General features: G+C 41.5%; 1 protein-coding gene across 1 annotated transcript; it reads left to right on the plus strand.

Moving 5' to 3' along the window:
- Nucleotides 1-6,117: 6,117 nt before the first annotated feature.
- LOC115162218 (tumor necrosis factor alpha-induced protein 2) lies at nt 6,118-16,318 on the plus strand. Its single transcript, XM_029713303.1, has 12 exons — nt 6,118-6,208; nt 6,623-6,835; nt 10,521-11,166; nt 11,265-11,376; nt 11,580-11,702; nt 11,869-11,963; nt 12,097-12,192; nt 14,583-14,709; nt 14,870-14,992; nt 15,078-15,233; nt 15,313-15,434; nt 15,670-16,318. The coding sequence occupies exons 2-12, from the start codon at nt 6,625-6,627 to the stop codon at nt 15,806-15,808; spliced, it is 1,950 nt and encodes a 649-aa protein (XP_029569163.1). The 5' UTR covers nt 6,118-6,208; nt 6,623-6,624; the 3' UTR covers nt 15,809-16,318.
- The last annotated feature ends 5,110 nt before the right edge of the window (nt 16,319-21,428 follow it).

Raw genomic sequence — 21,428 nt, forward strand, 5'->3', positions numbered from 1 at the left:
GACAGCTTTGCACACAATTGTTTACAGAGAGATTATTTCACTTATAATTCACTGTATCACAATTTCAGTGGGTCAGAAGTTTACATACACTAAGTTGACTGTGCCTTTAAACAGCTTGGAAAATTCCAGAAAAGTATGTCATGGCTTTAGAAGCTTCTGGTAGGCTAATTGACATCATTTGAGTCAATTGGAGGTGTACCTGTGGATGTATTTCAAGGCCTACCTTCAATCTCAGTGCCTCTGCTTGACATCATGGGAAAATCAAAAGAAATCAGCCAAGACCTCAGAAAAAAATTGTAGACCTCCACAAGTCTGGTTCATCCTTGGGAGCAATTTCCAAATGCCTGAAGCTACCACATTCACCTGTACAAACAATAGTATGCAAGTATAAACACCATGGGACCACGCAGCTGTCATCCCGCTCAGGAAGGAGACGTGTTCTGTCTCCTAGAGGTGAACCTACTTTGGTACGAAAAGTGCAATCAATCCCAGAACAACAGCAAAGGACCTTGTGAAGATGCTGGAGGAAACGGGTACATAAGTATCTATATCCACAGTAAAACCAGTCCTATATCGACATAACCTGAAAGGCCGCTCAGCAAGGAAGAAGTCACTGCTCCAAAACCGCCATAAAAAGCCAGACTACGGTTTGCAACTGCACATGGGGACAAAGATCGTACTTTTTGGAGAAATGTCCTCTGGTCTGATGAAACAAAAATAGAACTGTTTGGCCATGACCATCATTATGTTTGGAGGAAAAAGGGGGAGGCTTGTAAGCCAAAGAACACCATCCCAACCATGAAGCACGGGGGTGGCAGCATCATGTTGTGGGGGTGCTTTGCTGCAGGACGGACTGGTACACTTCACAAAATAGATAGCATACTTCCAAAGTTGTGGCAAAATGGCTTAAAGACAACAAAGTCAAGGTATTGGGAGTGGCCATCACAATGCCCTGACCTCAATCCAATAGAAAATTTGTGGCAGAACTGAAAAAGGGTGTGCGAGCAAGAAGGCCTATAAACCTGACTCAGTTACACCAGCTCTGTCAGGAGGAATGGGCCAAAATTCACTAAACTTATTGTGGGAAGCTTGTGGAAGGCTACCCGAAACGTTTGACCCAAGTTAATCCAAGGTTTGACCCAAGTTAAACAATTTAAAGGCAATGCAAACTTCTGACTTCAACTTTAATTAGGAAGTCAGTTGGGGCTTTTTGGGGGTGTAAAATACTGGTTTTGAAATATCAGATCTGAGATTTGCACAAACCAAATGCAGTATTTTGGTTAGGGAAGTGAGAGTTTTTGTTCCCCTCTGATCATATGTTTCAATTAACGATAATGTTGGCCACTTTTACAGGGCAACATGCAACACAAAGGTTTGTACTCATCTGTCTGCTCTTAACTATGAGTCAATCACAATAAATCCATCCAACATCTACTGTATAGATCTACTGTTCTCATAGTTCACCGATCATTTGTGTCAGCTCATGAAAGTTCATACTGTAGCTATAATGATAAGCAAATGTATAATAAAGGCAATCATTATCTTGGAAATAAAGTTTAAGTCAAGGCATTATACGCATGATGTGCCTGTTTATCGTGTGAGCTGCCAGGAGGCCAAACCAGCACATGATAGTATTGGGAAAATAGTTATGAGAATGTTGAGATCCCTGAAAACGACAGACTCCACAGCATCATCAGATCCCAGAAGCAAAGCCACGCCTACATGAAAGCCAATAACTTCATATGAAGAAACCAGGTTGCCAAAGAGCAGTTCAACCTCGTTATAAAATTACTACCTGGTATCCTCCTGACCTGTCTATTGCTAAGCAACACTAAACTCTGCTGGACCAGACGCAGGGGGGCAGAGAACCCATCATTCATAGCAATGCGCGCTCTGGCAGAATGAAGTTATTAAGGAGGTTGAGGGACGAAGCAGGTAATGATAATTTCTTAATTTTCTCAAGTCTAGAACTCAATGACATTACATAACAGAAAATAAATCAAACAACTAAGCTTTCACTGCAAGCATGCTCCAGCGGCAAAGTCTATATCCGCATTTATAATCCAGGGTCACTACACAACTCCCTCCTTTTTCAAAGAGCTGAATAAAAGATCCCAGAAATTTTCCATACACACAAAGAGCTTATTTCTGAAAACATTTTCCACAAATTTATTAACATCCCTGTTAGTGTCACGCCTGTTTCTTTGTTTTTTTGTATGCTGTTCTTTGTATGCCACTTTTATATTTGAGAATTAACCAATGATATTAGGCCACACTTGGCCATGATTACAGACACCTGTGTGTCTTTTGACACTATATAAATGAGTCATCTCGCAGTGTTTGTGATCATACCCTGATGAAGACAGCTTGGCTGTCGAAACGTTGGATATTACATTTTTGCATCTGAGCTCCTAGAGTGTGCATCTCTCCCTTATTTTCAAGTTTTCTACTCTGCTAGCCAGCACCTCGCCTTAATAGGTGTGCGTTTATTTTTCTTCTAGTGTCACGCCTGCTCCCTTTCTCCCTCTCTGGCGCCCGAGGGCCCCAGCCTGCCCTTCATTACGCACACCTGTCACCATCATTACGCGCAGCAGCGCTCATTGGACTCACCCCTGGACTCCTTCCCCTTGTTGATTGCCCCATCTATATCTGTCTGTTCCTCCGTTGGTTCCCCGTGTCAGCATTATTGTTGTTTACGTTTCCCCTGTCCAGACGCTGTCCGTGTTCTGTTTCATGTCTGTGTTTTCATTAAATGTTCACTCCCTGTACTTGCTTCTCGTCTCCAGCGTCTGTCGTTACAGTTAGGGAGCATTTCTCCTTTGCCAAGATAATCCATCCACCTGATAGGTGTGGCATATCATGAAGCTGATTAAACTGCATGATCATCACACAGGTGCACCTTGTGCTGGGGACAATAAAAGGCCTCTCTAAAATGTGCAGTTTTGTCACACAACATCACTGATGTCTCAAGTTTTAAGGCAGCGCACTATTGGCATGCTACTGCAGGAATGTCCACCAGAGCTGTTGCCAGAGAATGTAATGTTCATTTATCTACCATAAGCCACCTCCAACGTCGTTTTAGAGAATTTGTCAGTACGTCTAACCGGCCTCACGTGTAACCACGCCAGCCCAGGACCTCCACATCCGGCTTCTTCACCTGCGGGGTCATCTGAGACCAGCCACCCAGACAGCTGAGGAAACCTTGGGTTTGCACAACCAAAGAATTTCTGCTCAAACTGTCAGAAACAACTCAGGAAAGCTCATCTGTGTGCTCGTCATTCTCACCAGAGTCTTGACCTGACTGCAGTTCAGTGTAAACAACTTCAGTGGGCAAATGCTCACCTTCAATGGCCACTGGCACGCTGGAGAAGTGTGCTCTTCATGGATTTAGATTTTTTTTAGGCAAGTCAGTTGAGAACAAATTCTTATTTACAGATGACGCTGGGCCAATTGTGTGTCGCCCTATGGGGCTCCCAATCATGGCCGGATGTGATACTGCCTGGATTCAAACCAGGGACTGTAGTGATGCCTCTTGTACTGAAATGCAGTGCTTCAGACTGCTGTGCCTCTCGGAAGCCCATGGATGAATCCCGGTTTCAACTCTATGGCATCGAGTGGGCAAGCGGTTTGTTGATGTAAATGTTGTGAACAGAGTGCCCAATGGTGGCAGCGGGGTTGTGGTATGGGCAGGCATCAACAATGATATTAGGCCACATTTGGCAATCAACAAGGTGAAGGAGTCCAGGGGTGAGTCCAATGAGCGCTGCTGCGCGTAATGATGGTGACAGGTGTGCGTAATGAAGGGCAGGCTACAGATATCGAACACAATTGCATTTTATCAAAGGAAATGTGAATGCATAGAGATACCATGATGAGATCCTGAGGCCCATTTGTCGTGTCCTTCATCTGCCACCATCGCCTCATGTTTCAGCATGATAATGCATGTCCCCATGTCGCAAGGATCTGTACATAATTCATGGAAGCTGAAAATGTCCTAGTTCATCCATGGCCTAAATACTCACCAGACATGTCACCCATTGAGCCCGTTTGGAATGCTCTGGAATGATGTGTACGACAGCGTGTTCCAGTCCCTGCCAATATCCAGAAATTTCGCCCAGACATTTTAGAGGAGTGGGATAACATTCAACAGCTTGATCAACTGTATGTGAAGGAGATGTGTCGTGCTGCATGAGGCAAATGGTGGTTACACCAGATACTGACTGGTTTTCTGATCCACGCCGCTACCTTTCTTTAAGGTATCTGTGACTAACAGATGCATATCTGTATTCCCAGTCATGTGAAATCCATAGATAAGGGCCTAATGAATTAATTTCAATTGACTGATTTTGTTATATGAAATGTAACTCAGTAAAATCTTTGAAATTGTTGCATGTTGCATTTATATTTTTGTTCAGTGTAGAATAACCCAAGGTTAGACTAGTTAGAAGGAGGCAGGAAATCATGTGGATGCGAGGCTCGTATCATTTGGTATTGGGGGACGCATCCAATTTAGGTGAAAAGAGGTTAATTAAATCACTGCTTGCTTGAGCCTGGGGATGGGAGGAGCCTGTGGTTTTAGAAAGGGTGAGGAAAAAGGGGGTTAGCAGGTGTCTGAACAAGACCCTTTGAGAGTTTGCAGATGCAGGTGTAAGATTTGCAGAAGCGTCAGCGAGAATATAAGTGTTGTTAGGGGTGTGGTTAGGAACACAGGTAGGTTATTAGGATAGGATTAGAATAAGGATTAGGATATAAAAAAACTGTATTTTTTGTGGAGAAGAGTCTCTTTGGGCTTGCTTGAAGAACCTGTTGTCTGCTGAAGAAAGATTTTGCTGTAGCTTTTTAGCTTAAGATACAATTCGATTTTTATTATACTTAGTTTTTATTCTTAGTGTTAAAGTAAAGTTCTAGAATAAATCCTTAAGGTTACCTTATTGATAGAAGTTTTAAAGTAGCTGGTAAAGTTTTTAGACACCGAATGAGGAGCTGATCATCCTGAGGGGGGGGCCGACAAAAACTGTTTATAGTTGTAGAAGGTAAGAAACCTTTTTTCTTGTAATTTAATGCTGTGCTTATCATAAAATTGTAACAGATAAAAAATATTGCATTGGCAGTATAAGGGTGCTGAATGTATCTAATCCACTGTTAACTTTTGCTTATCACAATATTGATTGATTGAACTGGGACTTTTTATGCCTGTTTCTGGAATTTTGAATAAACTTGCTTTATTGTTCTGAAACCCTGTGTCATCAGAGTTATACAAGTGCATGTCGTTTTACTCTAGGTTTCTGAGATTGACTTGATTGATTGAGAATTTTTAGTTTTGGTTAATTCGTCCATTGTGAACCCGAGTTGCTGGGATAAAAGAACCTGAGACTGAACTATAGGTACTGAGTGCATTGGTCAGCGTCATAAGAGGGGTGATTCTGGGCTTAGTCAATCCACTAAATAGTGGCCTCTCATAGTGGGCTACGGTGGAAGCTCTGGCCGAGAGCGAGGCAGCATAGGCACTAGACTCTGAGGATAGCCCACTTTACTATGTGGCCTTTACTGTTGAGTTTGAGGAACAGTCCCTAGCTGTAAACTAGCTCAGTGGTAAAGCAGAGCGGCATCTATCAGATCTGGGGGATTAATGACAAGGGATAACTGACTGCTATTGGGTAGGCAGGGTCGAGTTGTTGTTAATTTTGCAGAGGTGGTATTTTAGCTTTGACACTCCAACAGCACCCTGGAGAGGCGCACTGGGAATGGACAAGCAAAATATTTTGCGCCCCTGCCTTTTACAAAGTGGGCACTGCTTATCACAGGGCGGCATCAGCGCTCACCTAAAAAACCCATATGCCACTGGTTGAGAGAAATTGTCATTGTTTTGGGGCAGAATTATGTGAGGTTTTATGTTTTGTTGTTGGAGGTGCGTCTTGTTCAGTTTAGCTCAGAAAATGTGGCCGCCTAATCCTGCCTAATGAGCGGGTCGGCCGTGGTCTTATGCAACCATACCAAACATAACATATCATACTGATGTGAGTATCCCGGATTTAAGTGTACTATGTTACGTCTAGTCTATGAGACCAGGCTGCCACGCGGGCCCACCCTGTCCTGCTGCAGCCTATAAATCGAAGAGCTTTTCCGATATGCAAACGTGATCTGTCCTGTCGGGAGAGTAGATCTATTCCTTTCAGTTCACACATATTTTTCTATCTGGCTTCAGCAGGTAGGTCTTTACTGCATTCTTTCTTTCGCCTCTACATACTGAAAGTTTACTTATGATGTCAAATGTATTCATTTACAAAATATACTTAGCAATTATATATATGCCGACTGTATTTCTAACCTTTTACCCAATTTTTGTTACGGGTAGATAGAGATAATTCGACATACAAACGACTTTAAATATTGTAGAGTACACGGCGGATTGTGGCCAGACCAAGACTCGAACCCTGGTCAAGCGATAGTCAAGCCAATACTTAAACCGTTATGTTAAGAGGTCCAAACCTCTTGCTGAGGTCGCTAGGTGTTGGGTAAATGTCGCTACAATATTTAACAATGCCGCAGATTGAACACAATCAGTTTCTAACACATTGCAAATGCAGTAAGTGACAATCTGTCTCTGACTGTCTCTCTGCAGCAATGAGGACCCTGCGGACCAGAAACACCTCAGGAATAGTATCCACTAAGCCAGAATCTCCAGTGGAACACAGTGGAAAGACAACATCAGCTGGAAGAAAGTTTAAACATTTTACACTGCCCCCTATCCTTAGACGGAATTCCAAGAGTAACAGCAACGTCTCCTTTCCAGATGTACCCAACACATCCAGTCTTATAGCCGCCCCCCCGAAGGGTGAGTGAAACCTACAATGAGTTCTCCCCTTCTCTATCTGTAATTCCATCTCTTTTTTTAAATTTTTTTATTATTCCTGTTATTATTCCTAGGTTATCATAGGTTATCATAAAAATCCCAGATATTAAATGTACATTTTTCTCATGACTGATTTATTTGTTTATATCACATCTGTAGATAGTTCTAACCAGTGATGTAAAAGTACTTTAAAGTACTACTTAAGTAGTTTTTTGGGGTATCTGTACTTTACTATTTATATATATATATTTTTGACAACTTTTACTTTTAATTCACTACATTCCTAAAGGAAATAATGTACTTTTTACTCCATACATTTTCCCTGACACCCAAAAGTACTTGTTACATGATGAATGCTTAGCAGGACAGGGAAATTGTCAAATTCACGCACTTATCAAGAATACAGGTGGTCATCCCTACTTACTAAATATAAATGCATTGTTTGTAAATAATGTTTGAGGGTTGGAGTGTACCTCTGACTATCTGTACAAATTTAAAAAACAAGAAAATGGAGCCATCTGCTTTGCTTAATATAAGGACTTTGAAATTATTTATGCTTTAACTTAAGTATATTTTAGCAATTACATTTACTTTTGATACTTAAGTATATTTAAAACCAAATACTTTTAGACTTTTAATCAAGTAGGTAAGTATTTTGCTGGGTGACTTTCACTTTTACTTGAGTAACTTTATATTAAGTGTCATGACTTGGCCTGTGGGTAAGGTTTATGACCCCCCCCGGAATATATTTCTCCCTTCCCTCTCTCTCTGACTCCACTGAAGGACTCTTGAATAGCCTTTGTTAAACATAGAGAGTCTGGGAACATCAAACAAGTGGGGGGGAAAGGAACCATATTTCGGTAATAGAACCAGTTGAAAATATGCGTTGGTACTTAATGAATATGATGTCAGTTCGGTTGTCATCTGAGATATTGACTGATGACAGGACGACATATACTGTGTCTGGGAAAGTCTACACATTCTAGTTATCAGATTCACATGGAACTGTTGTGTAATTTAAATGTTTAAATATGACACTATTTGTGAAAAGATTAAATGTAATTTTAGCTTCCAAATGAGAGAATTGGGTTTTCATAAGGTTAGAGCCCTGCTCAATCAGTGGCCCGCCCCTGTGAAGAGACATGGGTTATAAACTATGAAACACACCCTTCTCTCCCTCCACTATATAAGCCCTTGACAAAAATGTAACCTTCTGTTCCGAGGACAATAGGACGACGGTCCATACGTTAAAAAGGACTAACATGTCAACTACAGAACTAAGCCAACCTCAGCGTGAGCTTTGGTTGTGAATGGTATGAACTTTGAACTCTTATTCACTAAAGAAGTGAGACATCCTAGCCGTTGAGTTAGCAACAGCAGCTGTAAACATGGGCTAGGAAAGGACGGACGACGTATCCAGTCTAACACACAATGAAGATACTACAACGTATCCAATTTACCACCAGAGACATTCTTCCGAGGACAGGAAGATCTCTGTTGGCCAACACGGCCAGCATCTACGACCAACCTTCCCGAAGCGCAGCTCAGAGTAACTATTTATTGCATTTTCCTTTTCCAAATGGGCGGTAATTTAGAATGCATAAGATACTGTATTTAAGATAGTACAGCTTCTCCCTTTGTTCCTCAGTCTTCCCGCTCTTTCATTCAAGCCCAACCCCCCTCTCTTTGTGTAACCAGCCGTCATACAGGTTCCGTCCACCAGGGACGTTTTCTGTATGACATAATTTGCATTCTGTGTATATGTAATTCTGTGTGATTAGTTAGGTATTTAGTAAATAAATAATTAAACCCAATTTTGTATTGCTGATTCAACTTGTTAGCCAGGGTTCGTGAAGATAATCAAGAATTTACTACTTTCAGATGAGACTGAAATAAGGTGACGATTAATATTGACTGCTATTGATGTAAAATATTACTAGGTCTTTAACCTGTCTGGGCTAGGGGGCAGTATTTTCACGGCAGGATGAAAAACGTACCCAATTTAAACAGGAATAGAATATGCATATTATTAGTAGATTTGGATAGGAAACACTCTGACGTTTCTAAAACTGTTTGAATGGTGTCTGTGAGTATAACAGAACTCATATGGCAGGCAAAAACCTGAGAAAAAATCCAACCAGGAAGTGAATTGTAGTTTTTCAAGACTGGGCCTATTCAGTATACAGTGACTTAGGGTTCAATTTGCACTTCCTAAGGCTTCCACTAGATGTCAACAGTCTTTAGAATGTGTTTCAGGCTTTTGCAGTCAACAGAGAGCGAACAAGACCTCCTGGAGTCTGATGACCGAGAGAATGACAGGCCACAATTACGCGCGTTCACGTGAGGAGGTAGCTGTGTTCTATAACGTTTTTCAAGACATTGGAATCGTCCAGTTGGAATATTACTGAAGTTTTACGTTAAAAAGGCCCTAAAGATTGATGTTTTAAAACGTTTGACATGTTTCAACGAACGTAGATATAACTTTTTATCGTGAAATTTTCGGCGCGCTTCCTACATTTGGAGTAGCTTACTGAACGCGCAAACAACAAGGAGTTATTTGGACATAAATTATGGACAACATTTATTGTGGACCTGGGATTCCTGGAAGTGCCTTCTGATGAAGATCATCAAAGGTAAGTGAATATTTCTAATGCTATTTATGATTTTAGATGACTCCAAAATGGCAGGTATCTGTATTGCCTGGTGTATTTTTCTGAGCGCAGCACTCAGATTATTGCAATGTGTGCTTTCTCCGTGAAGCTTTTTTGAAATCTGTCACAGCAGTTGCATAAAGGAGATGTTCATCTATAATTCTTTGAATAACAGTTTAATATTTTATCAACGTTTATGATGAGTATTTTTGTAAATTGTTGTGCTGATTCACCGGCAGTATTGGAGGCAAAATATTTTCTGAACGTCACGCGCCAATGTAAAATGCTGTTTTTGGATATAAATATGAACTTTATCGAACAAAACATACATGTATTGTGTAACATAATGTCCTAGGAGTGTCATCTGATGAAGATCATCAAAGGTAGTGCTTCATTTCGCTGTGTTTTAGGTTTTATTGACACATGTCCTTGCTTGGAAAATGGCTGTGTGATTATTTTTGTCTATGTACTCTCCTAACATAATCTAATGTTTTTCTTTCGCTGTAAAGCCTTTTTGAAATTGGACAATGTGGTTACATCAAGGAGACGTGTATCTTTAAAATGGTGTAAAATAGTCGTATGTTTGAGAAAGTTGAATTATGACATTTTGTTGTTTTTCAATTTGCCGCCCTGATATTTCACTGGCTGTGTCCCGCAGGTGGGACGCTTCCGTCCCACCTAGCCCATAGAAGTTAAGAGTTTATTCGGAAGATAACAGCTCTATAAACATTCTTTCGTGGTGCCCCGACGTTCTAGTTAATTACATTTACACGATTAGCTTAATCAGGTAATATTAATTACAGAGAAAGGATTTTATAGAATAGCATATCATATCACTTATTCCTGCATAGCCAAAGACACGACATAAGGTATCTATACTTTTACTCAAGTATGACAATTGGGTACTTTTTCCACCACTGGTTCTAACACATGTCATACATTCGTACGTACATGTTTTATGGCAAATAGTTTAGACACTGTAAACACTACACTGTTTTTGTTGTCTTTTCCCTCAGAGTTGTTGACTTTTGAGCAGAACCTTGAGAGAAATTGCCTGTCTGCTGCTGGCCAACAGCTGATAGACAGAGAGGAGCATCTATATGGACAGATCTCAGAAGTACTTCAGCCGACCACAGAGAAGAAGGAGAAAGAGCAGCTCGCCAGGGATCGCAAAGGCCTCCTCAGCCACATAGACCTGGCTGTGAAGAGTTCTCTCAGTCTGGACGAAGACAGTCTGGAAGCTCTGAAGTCTGCAGTGAAGGCTATCCTACAGGAGGAGGAGCAGGATAGGCGATGGCTGAAGCAGGAGAGTAAACGGCCTTCCTGGAGGCCCAGTGAGTGTAGACGTCACCACGACACTGTCATCCAGAGCCTGGTGGAGGAGTGTATGGTCAATGCCGAATTGCCCCCTGAAGAGAGCAACAAGCTACGCTCCTCCCTGCAGAGGGACATCTGTGGGAAGGGCCGACGCCTGCAGGAGGACCTGCTGAGGGTGGTGAAGGTTGTGAAGGGCTGTTACCCAAAGGACATGGATATCTGCAACCTCTATGGAAAAATGTACCACCAAGCCTTCAGTGCAGGGATGAGAAAGATTGCAGAGTATGGGCTGGGCATGGTTGACTGTTCTTACCTCCTGCATTGGGTGAATGTTGCCTATCCAGAGTGAGTGACATCTTATTTTTGTTTGCTTATTCAAATACTATATAAGAAGGTTAGGAGATGTGACTGACTAACATAGTAACTCCTGGTTTTTGTTTTAGGATTCTACATAATCTGGAACTGATCAAGGCGATTAACCCTGAGGCGTTGGGAAAGCTGTTGACTGAAGAGTTAACAACACAACTGGAGAATCAATATCTTACTCACCAAGAGGTAAATATGATTTAAATAAAAATGTGTCCTGCAAATTGGAGCACAGCTTTCTGACCCATGTGTTTGTTTTCGAACAGAAACATATTAGCTTTACCCACCTAGATGTGAATAATTGATTGTAGATCATAAAAAAGTTAAGTTTACATTAATTACATTAATTATTAATTAGATAATGCATTGTTTTGTTTATGCTCTATTTTCAGAAAGAGGTGCAGACATTGATCAACAAAGTGCTGAATGTAGAGGAGCAAGCCTGGAGGGAGGGATCTGTGCCAGAGCTCAGAGACAACTGTTACTTTAGCCCCTTGGCCATCGATGTCATTCAGGTAGACATCATATAGGAAATATTTGGCATCCTCATGCCTTTATTGCTATTACTATTCAGTTAGTCACAAATTACGTTGTTTATTTCAACAGAGATTCATTTCAAATGGAAAGGTCACTTATTCTCCATCTTTAACCAACTCACTTTCTATTTCTCTGTCCCTTTAGTTTGTTAATGCTGCATTCGAATCAGTAGAGACAGTTTTGGGAGACACGTCCAAAGTCCAGATGATTGCGTGCCTGTTGAAGGACTTCTTGACTAGGTAATATAAACTTTTTGCAGGAGAGAATTGCATGTTATGAATCATGAAGTAACAATGCATTGTGTTGTATTCTACTCCAAATACTATTAAATCAAGATGATCTATTAATAATGTACCAAATACACACTTCCAGCTACAAGATATTCCAGGAGAAAGTTCTCAAGGGATGCAACAATAGAAACAGCAGAACTGTGATAATGGCCAATCTTTCCTGTGTTGAACAATTTAGGTATGTTTTATTTTCTCTTTATGTGATGTGATGTCCAAATTGATAGGACCACCATGACATAATCTAGTCATCTAATTTGATCAAATCAAACTTTATTTGTCACATGCGCCAAATACAACAAGTGTAGACATTACCGGGAAATGCTTATTTACAAGCCCTTAACCAACAGTGCAGTTCAAGAAGAGTTAAGAAAATATTTACCAAATAATTAAAAGTAACACAATAACATAACAATAACGAGACTATAATACAAGGGATACTGGTACCGAGTCAGTGTGCGGGGGTACAGGTTAGTTGAGGTAATTTGTACATGTAGGTAGGGGTGAAGTGACTATGCATAGATAATAAACAGCGAGTAGCAGCAGTGTACAAAACAAATGGGGGGGCCAATGTCATAGTCTGGTGGCATTTTTATTAATTGTCCAGCAGTCTTATGGCTTGGGGGTAGAAGCTGTTAAGCAGCCTTTTAGTCCTAGACTTGGCACTCCGGTACCGCTTGCCGTGCAGTAGCAGAAAAAACAGTCTATGACTTGGGTGACTGGAGTCTCTGACAATTTTATGGGCTTTCCTCTGACACCGCCTATTATATAGGTCCTGGATGGCAGGAAGCTTGGCCCCAGTGATGTACTGGGCCGTACGCACTACCCTCTGTAGCGCCTTACAGTCAGATGTCGAGTAGTTGCCATACCAGGCGGTAATGCAACCAGTCATGATGCTCTCGACGGTGCAGCTGTAGAACATTTTGAGGATCTGGGGACCCATGCCAAATCTTTTCAGTCTCCTGAGGGGGGAAAAGGTTTTGTCGTGCCCTCTTCACGACTGTCTTGGTATGTTTGGACCATGATAGTTCATTGGTGATGTGGACACCAAAGAACTTGAAACTCTCAAGCCGTTCCACTACAGCCCCGTTGATGTTAATGGGGGCCTGTTCGGCCCGCCTTTTCCTGTAGTCTGCGATCTGCTCCTTTGTCTTGCTCACATTGAGGGAGAGGTTGTTGTCCTGGCACCACACTGCCAGTTCTCTGACCTCCTCCCTATAGGCTGTCTCATCGTTGTCGATGATCAGGCCTACCACTTGTGTGGTCAGCAAACTTAATGATGGTGTTGGGGTCGTGTTTGGCCACGCTGTCGTGGGTGAAGAGGGAATACAGGAGGGGACTAAGTACACACCCCCGAGGGGCCCCAGTGTTGAGGATCAGCGTGGCAGACGTGTTGTTGCCTACCCTTACCACCTGGGGGCGGCCCGTCAGGAAGTCCAGGATCAAGTTGCAGAAGAAGGTGTTTAGTCCCAGGGTCCTTAGCTTAGTGATGAGCTTTGAGGGTACTATGGTGTTGAACGCTGAGCTGTAGTCAATGAACAGCATTCTCACATAGATGTTCCTTTTGTCCAGGTGGGAAAGGGCAGTGTGGAGTGCGATTGAGATTGCGTCACCTTTGGGAGCGGTATGTGAATTGGAGTGGGTCTAGGGTATCCGGGAGGATGCTGTTGATGTGAGCCAGCTGTTATTGACAAAGACACACCCCCACCCTAGATCAAAAAAACACCTTAAGGAACAGCGGGGACTGTGAAGCAACACAAACATTTGCACAGACACATGCATATACACACATACGATAACATACGCACTACACATGGATTTAATAATGTAGAGATGTGGTAGTGGTGGAGTAGGGGCCTGAGGGCACACAGTGTGTTGTGAATGTATTGCAACGTTTTAAAATTGTATGAACTGCCTTAATTTTGATGGACCCCAGGAAGAGTAGCTGCTGCTTTGGCAGCAGCTAATGGGAATCCATAATAAATACAAATACCCCTAGTCTTACCAGACGTATCATCTCTGTTCTGCCGGTGCATGGAAAATCCCGCTAGCTCTATATTATGTGTCTTCGTTCAGCCACGACTCAGTGAAACATAAGATATTACAGTTCTTAATGTCCCGTTGGTAGGGTAATCGTAGGTCATCCATTTTATTTTCCAATAATTGCATGTTAGCAAGTAGAACAGAAGGCAGTGGGAGTTTACTCGCTCGCCTACGGAATCTCAGAAGGCAGCCCGATCTGCGTCCTCTTTTCCTCCATGTTTTCTTCACGCAAATGACGGGGATTTGGGCCTGTTCACGGGAAAGCAGTATATCCTTCTCGTCGGTCTCGTTAAAGGAAAAAGCTTCTTCCAGTTCGTGGTGAGTAATCGCTGTTCTGATGTCCAGAAGTTATTTTCGCTCCTAAGAGACGGTAGCAGTAACATTATGTACAAAATACATTTTAAAAATAACTTACAAACAACGCAAAAAGCAAACAAAATAGCACAATTGGTCAGGAGCATGTAAAACATCAGCCATTCTCTTCAGCGCCATCTTATTAAGCCATTTTACCTGTATGATTCCACACAGGGACTATATTGTGAAGAAAGCAGATCTCTTCCCAGCGGATATAAAGGAATGCTGTTTGTCCATAGTAGCTGATATGAAGAATTGTGGCTACAGATCTTTAACAAGCCCCATACACAAGGACCTCAAGGTATTGCTGACTTACACATCTAAAATCCAGGCTTTGTGAAAAGTTTGACTTTACATCTGAGGAAAGGAAGTAATATAAAGTGGAATGTACCTACTAGCCTGTCATTGGTCTTGATATTGATCTGTTGTCTATCTGCCTCCTCCTCTCTAAACACACACAGTCTCAGTACAGCAGTCTGGGAACGCCCATATGGTTGGAGAAGAAACAGGTGTTTGAGAAGCTGTTGGAAGGAATTAACAAACACACCCAGGATGTTAGGGGCTTGACTGACTCCTGCCATCAGGTAAATTGATTGACAGATCGATTGAAAGATGGAATGGCTGATTTATTGATAGATTGAGAAGTTGATTGAATGGATGGTTATGCAGGAGCTGCTGGGCCAGCTGCACTTGGAGGTGACAATGGAGTACGTGAGGAGGCTACTGAAGAGGAAGATCAAGCTGAGAGACAAAGCGATGCAGGAGCAGGCGGCCAGGTCGGTGTGTGAAGATGGCCAGAGACTAAACAAACTATTCACTGAAGCGGTGAGAATACGCACACGCACGCACACGCGCACACACACACACACACACACAGGAAATAACATTGTGACTGTTTTCACAGGGTTCCAGGGAGGAGTGGCTGAGTGACATTCTGGCCAGGATTGCTGAAGTGCTGAAACTCCAAGATATTTCTTCCATACAGCTGGAAATAGTAACTCTGAGTCAAGCTTACCCTGATCTCAGGTTGAACTTTCATATTACTTACTCACATAACTGTTATTGCACAAGACTGTAGCTATGTGATTTTGTATCTCCTTTGCATACTATGTAGTGATGGCTGATATTGATACAGAAATAATTCAGGTTATAATGCTAAATTCAGTTAAAGTTCATTGCACAAGGCCAATAACACACTGCAAACACACTGTGTTTCAATTGAACAACCGATGAGCTCACCCTTTTCCCCTTTGACCCGCAGTGACGTCCAGGTGACCGCCCTGCTTAGCCTCAAGTCCAACCTTTCTGCCTCAGCTGTGAAGAGGATAAAGAAGACCCTCCTGGACATCCAGGACACCACCAGCTCCCAGGATGGCCCATCCTTTTTCTCCAAGGTATAGGGTTTCACTAGCGTTTTGGTCTTAATTTAATGTTAGGGTTAGGCATGAGGTTAGCAGTGTGGTTAAGGTTAGGGTTAAGGCTAGAGTTTTAAAATCATATTTTAACAAGAGAAATTGTAGAAATGGGTGTGGTTTATGACTTTGTGGCAACTAGTGACGACAGGTCATTGATGATTGTTGAACACTCTTGAGTCAAGTCTGTAGTGTTAACCATGCAATGATAAGCTGTACTGTATTAGATTGTTGCAAAATAGCTTGTCTTTTGTGTATGGGAATTCTTAAAGGGACTTATTTCACATTGCTGTACCTTATGAGCTTTTGAGGGTGCTGTGAAAAGTAGACATTTGTTATATTGTATAAAAGGGTTCTTTTAGGTTAGTGCAGTTTTTTCCTCAATGAGAATACTGTGTTCTTAATGCTTCTTATAGATTTGTATGTTGTATTTTGCATGTTGAATTATTTACGTAATAAAAAGGACTATGCATTACGTCTGTAAGGCACCTCAATATAGTTCTCTGTCATTTCTTCTTCATGGACTCAAGAAGTACGAGTTTATTGAGTGTTTTCTTCCTTACTCAAGGATTTCCCTCAAATTGGTTAGTCAACCATTCTAAGTCATTGTTACTATTTTGTCAACGACAAGGGGAAGTATACACACTAAGTACTTGTCTAGCCGACTGTGATTTGTTTTGTGTATCAGTTCCAGGTAAATGCTCACTTTACCAGTAAGCTGCCTATTACTTTGGAAAGAGGAAGGAAACAGCAACAGGATAGGCTGCCAATACTCCCAGGTTAATGTCTCTAGCTCCCCTGGAAGACTGTCAGTGTTTTGATAATATGTTGTGATAAGGATTTAAGGGGAAACACCAGACATTGATGATAATATCCCCTGGGATACTATTGAGGAAGCATGTACAGCGTTAACAGCATTGTTAACAGTTTTTCAAGTGAGTCAGGCTGCCAGTTCTTCCAGGTTAATGTCTCTAGCTCCCCTGGAAGACTGTCAGTGTTTTGATAATAGGGTGTGATAAGGATGTAAGGGGAAACACCAGACCTTAATGATAATATCCCCTGGGATTCAATTGAAGAAGCATGCAGTTGGTGGATTGTCCATTGAAAAAGATTAGCTAAATTCCATCCTATGTCTCTAATGGGGCCATCCAAAACGCATTCAAATTGAGTTACTGAATGTGTTGTGAATTACTATACGTTTTGGAATTTACAATATTAGATAACTACTCCCACAAGCCAAGCAGACTGTTCGGGGCTTCTCCTTCTCGGGAGAAGAGCAATGACCAATAGCCTTACTGCCTATCTCCATCTACAGGGTGCTATTGGTTATACACTCACTGCACATGAACAAGTCATTCCACAAGGCATGTTTTAGGATTAAAACCACTTGACCTCAAAATGAAAAACTTGATCTGTTATCCAATTTCAGATATGTCTTATTATTATTTATCTTTAATACATTAAAAATAACAGAGTACCTTTACATATTTTGTAAACTTTTAAACAGAGCTCCAAATATTGTGCGGTCGGTTGCTAGAGAGATAGAGAGAATAAATGTATAGTAACTGGTGTACAGGTCTAGCTCTCACCAGCCCTGGGAATATGGAGTAAAAGAGCTCGGCATCACGCGTCATTCTTTTGCCCACGTTAAATCCCATCTCTCCACCAGCTTCCCATGGTTGCTCTGCACCAGGTGTTGGAGGTACAGAAGGGCGATGCGCTGATAGGCTTTGTTAATCACAATCTGCAGAGAGAAAGGAGAAAGATGTATAATACAATATTCCCAACAGAACAAGAGACAAGTGTTGAGTACCTGACTTTACAGTTTTGTTATAATTGCAATAGTAATGCTCTCACACCAGATGTGAACAGTAAACACACCTTTTGCATGTCCTGGTCTTTGGGAAGGTTCTGGAACATTTCTTCAATCTCTTTCATTTGATTTTCCATTTGTTCATCCTCTCTTTTGAAATACTTCTTCAAGGAAATCTGGGGATCATAAAACATTGTAACATCGTCCAGTTTATCTTAATGTTTTCAATATCATTAAATAAGAAATTACGATGACAATATTAATGTGTTTCTAGGATGTTCAAGAGTGCACATTGAAAGTGGGGATTTTGTTGATTTTTAACAGAGGCTAACTGCTAATTGCTATATCATTTATTTGCAGCTGGGGGGGAAATGCACCTGTGCAAATTGAATTGGTCTTTCCAGAAGAAACTTAAAAGCAAGAGCTTCCATCCCCTTAAGTGTTGAAATGGTTTTAACACAGTCAAAACTTGTCATCTCTGGCAATAGTTGGAACATACAGCCTGCAAAAGAAACATAATAATTTATAATCATAATGATTACCATGATCCAACAATGATACATGAGATTTGATTTTATGTCATGCTCATTGTAATGGAATAAACAATATCATTGCTGATTGCAAACAGCATAAGAAGAATAGAGAAACTCACTTGAGTTCATTGCAGGTGTTGAAAGTCTTGAAGAAGTGCATTGTACCAGACATGCCCATTCTTGCTTGTTTCTGAAGGTGTTTCTTTTCAACATTGACATACCTGCACAGTTTAGCACATTCATTCAACATTGTGCCTGGTCAAACAGTTATAGACCATGAAACAGTTGTGGGACTAAGAAAAAGCGAGACCTACCTTTTTATGAAGTCCTGTAGCTCTTGCCAACAGACTATATGTGCCATGAGCATCAGAGTTTGGCTCATCATCTTTGCTCTTTGGAGCACAGAACTGATGCACTACGCAGAGGAAGAAAAGAGACATGGAGAGAAATGTCTTAGTGTAGACTTACAGGGATACACTGTATAATCTCTGTGCACATCCCTGCTGGTTGAAGTACCTGAATGACATCCAGATGCAGGTGGATGAAGGCATCTTCCCCAGAGAGACACACCTCTCTACCTGACTATTCATTATGAAGGATCCTCCTCAGTGATGTAGAGATGTCTTCCTGCGGTGGGTCAGAAAGAAAGAGAGACTCAGGAGGTGTACTGATAGACCGAAATGAGTTAAATATTATACTCACAGGAACTGCTTGGATTATTATCACAAATATATGTTTAAAAATCGATACATGTTAGAATTCTAACCCTCAAGAAGTAGGACACCTGTACTGATTTGTTTGTTTTGAGATGACATTAACGACCCTATAGGTGATTCACCTGCACAGTGGCCAGTAGTTGCCTCTCACCCTGTGGGAACCAGTCTGTCAGAAGGAGAAGGTCAACTGCTTGGAGAGCCTCATTCCAGAGGTCAGGGTGTCCTAGCAGCTCCTGACTGGAAAAATAACCCAAAACTCATCATTGTTACACTGAGTACCTGTGTAGAACACAGTAAAGACCTCCTTTATTTTAGCAGGCAAGTCAGTTAAGAACAAATTCTTATTTACAATGACAGCCTACCCATGAACTGCCTTATTCTGAGGCAGAACAACAGATGCTTACCTTGCCAGCACAGGGATTTGATCCAGCAACCTTTTGGTTACTGGCCCAACACTCGAACCACTAGGCTACCTGCTGCCCCGTTGTGTAAACAAGCTGAAAGATCCGGTGTAGACAATCAAATGTACACAGATGATAGCAAGCAATCCAATGCCTCAGCAACTCAGCCTCTTTGAGCAGGGGTATTAACTTCAGAAGCTCCCCCAGCATAGTTCTCTGCACCTCCTTTAGGTAGCACTTCAGTTGATTCATAGTGTCCTCTGCTGGCAGTTTAGGGAAGTGTTTGTCCACAGACACCTCCATATGGTGAAAGTATCTTTGGAGCAAGTTTTCTGAGTTTGTATCGTCCTTCTTCTGAGTCTCACGGAACAAAAAACAAATTACCATTATTATACCATACACGTACTCTAATTTGATTCAATATAAATTGAATACTGATTGCTTTGGTCATAATACATTACATTAAAATAATGAAGTGATCCCAAGAAATGTAGACATATCTTCTTGCTTTTGGAACAAACATGATGAATGACAAACAATAGGTAGACCATAGTAAGAATCTGGATCTCACCATCTGCATGTAGTGTACTGTTCCTCATCAGACGATTCTCATCCTTCCTCCTTACCTTTTCTGGTCATCAAGATTCATCTCTTCACGGTTCTCTTTTGGGTTGATTGTCTGACACACCGATTGCCACAAAAAGTACCAATGCTGAACTCAACTGGTCCTCAGTCAGAATCCAAGTAGGTAGATATTATGATGTAATATCTTGAGGGGATGGAGCAGGTGCATGTACAGTAGTACAGATGAGGAATACTGTAAGTCACAGTTTGTCAGCCAACCACCAATGTCCATACAAGAGGCTGTCTGCCGAACTATGTACAGTAGAGCTGGAGCAGGGAATTTACCCATTTTCCTATTAGCGACACTCCACAGTCATGGTGTTGCTTTCAGTTTCTGTGGCTGCATTGTACTGGATGCCTGCCTATATAACATTACATTTTGTAACAATAGACTCATTGTGAGGACAGTTTTTTTTAACAATAATCCTGTTAATAGTTAATAGGACTAACTGATGATAGGACACAATACATTTAAAATGTGTTTGAAAGATAAACATGCTGGAGGTTATTTATTTTTATTTAACTAGGCAAATCAGTTAAGAACAAACACTTATTTACAACAACAGCCTACCCCGGCAACACTGGGCCCCTTGTACACCACCCTATTGTACTCCCAATCACAGTCAAATGTGATACAGCCTGGATTCAAACCAGAGACTGTAGTGACAACTCTTGCACTGAGATGCAGTGCCTTAGACCACTGCGCCACACGGGAGCCCATTACAGTGTAGAACTTTCCTATATGGGTGAACACCGTCTACCCTTTTGAATTTTTTCCAAACTTTCCTAGGTCTGGAAAAAATTCAAGGTGTGGGGGAATATTTACAATTGCTCTACCTGGTTGTTCCATTCCACACTCATACAACCAAATTCCCCAAACATTCCTCCTGGGATTATTGCTATCCACTCATAACTGGCCCTGACATGCTGGTGGCCTGGTTTCATAGAGAGAGAAAAAGAAGAGGAAAAGTTCATATATTTGTGTCTGCCACAGTAGAAATATATTGATTGACTGAGAAATATAGTACCAAAACAAAGGCTATTTGTTTTACAACAGCTAACCAGAGATGGTGTTGGCAGTGGGTGTGGTAGTGGTTGTGTATCAGGATAAAGGGAATTTTCCCAAGTGAGCTCGAAACTTTTCCTTATTGTTAACATGACAATCATGATTATTCAAAGCTGAACTAATGATGATGCAATCCTTTTATCAGTACCAGAGAGGAAGGCGCCCCGCGTTAAACAAATGGGGGCAAGAAATGTGATTTGTTTTGCTCACAAGAAAAGGGCACCGTTGAAAGGAGTGATTACTGGCGTAGCAGGACATGTAAAAGTTGACCGACTGAACGGGAAGATTCCCAGTGTTTGTGATGCTCATCGTTTGGTGCGACACACACAGGGTGGCGTGAGTTGGTGAAACAGAAAAGTAATTGTCTGTTCTTTTGAGTTTTGATGTTGATTCTTTGCCTGACAAAGTGATGTTAGGATATATAAGTTATCCTGTACGAGCTTTTGTGCCGAATA

This window comes from Salmo trutta, chromosome 25 (assembly GCF_901001165.1).
Source record: "Salmo trutta chromosome 25, fSalTru1.1, whole genome shotgun sequence".
Taxonomy (NCBI): domain Eukaryota; kingdom Metazoa; phylum Chordata; class Actinopteri; order Salmoniformes; family Salmonidae; genus Salmo; species Salmo trutta.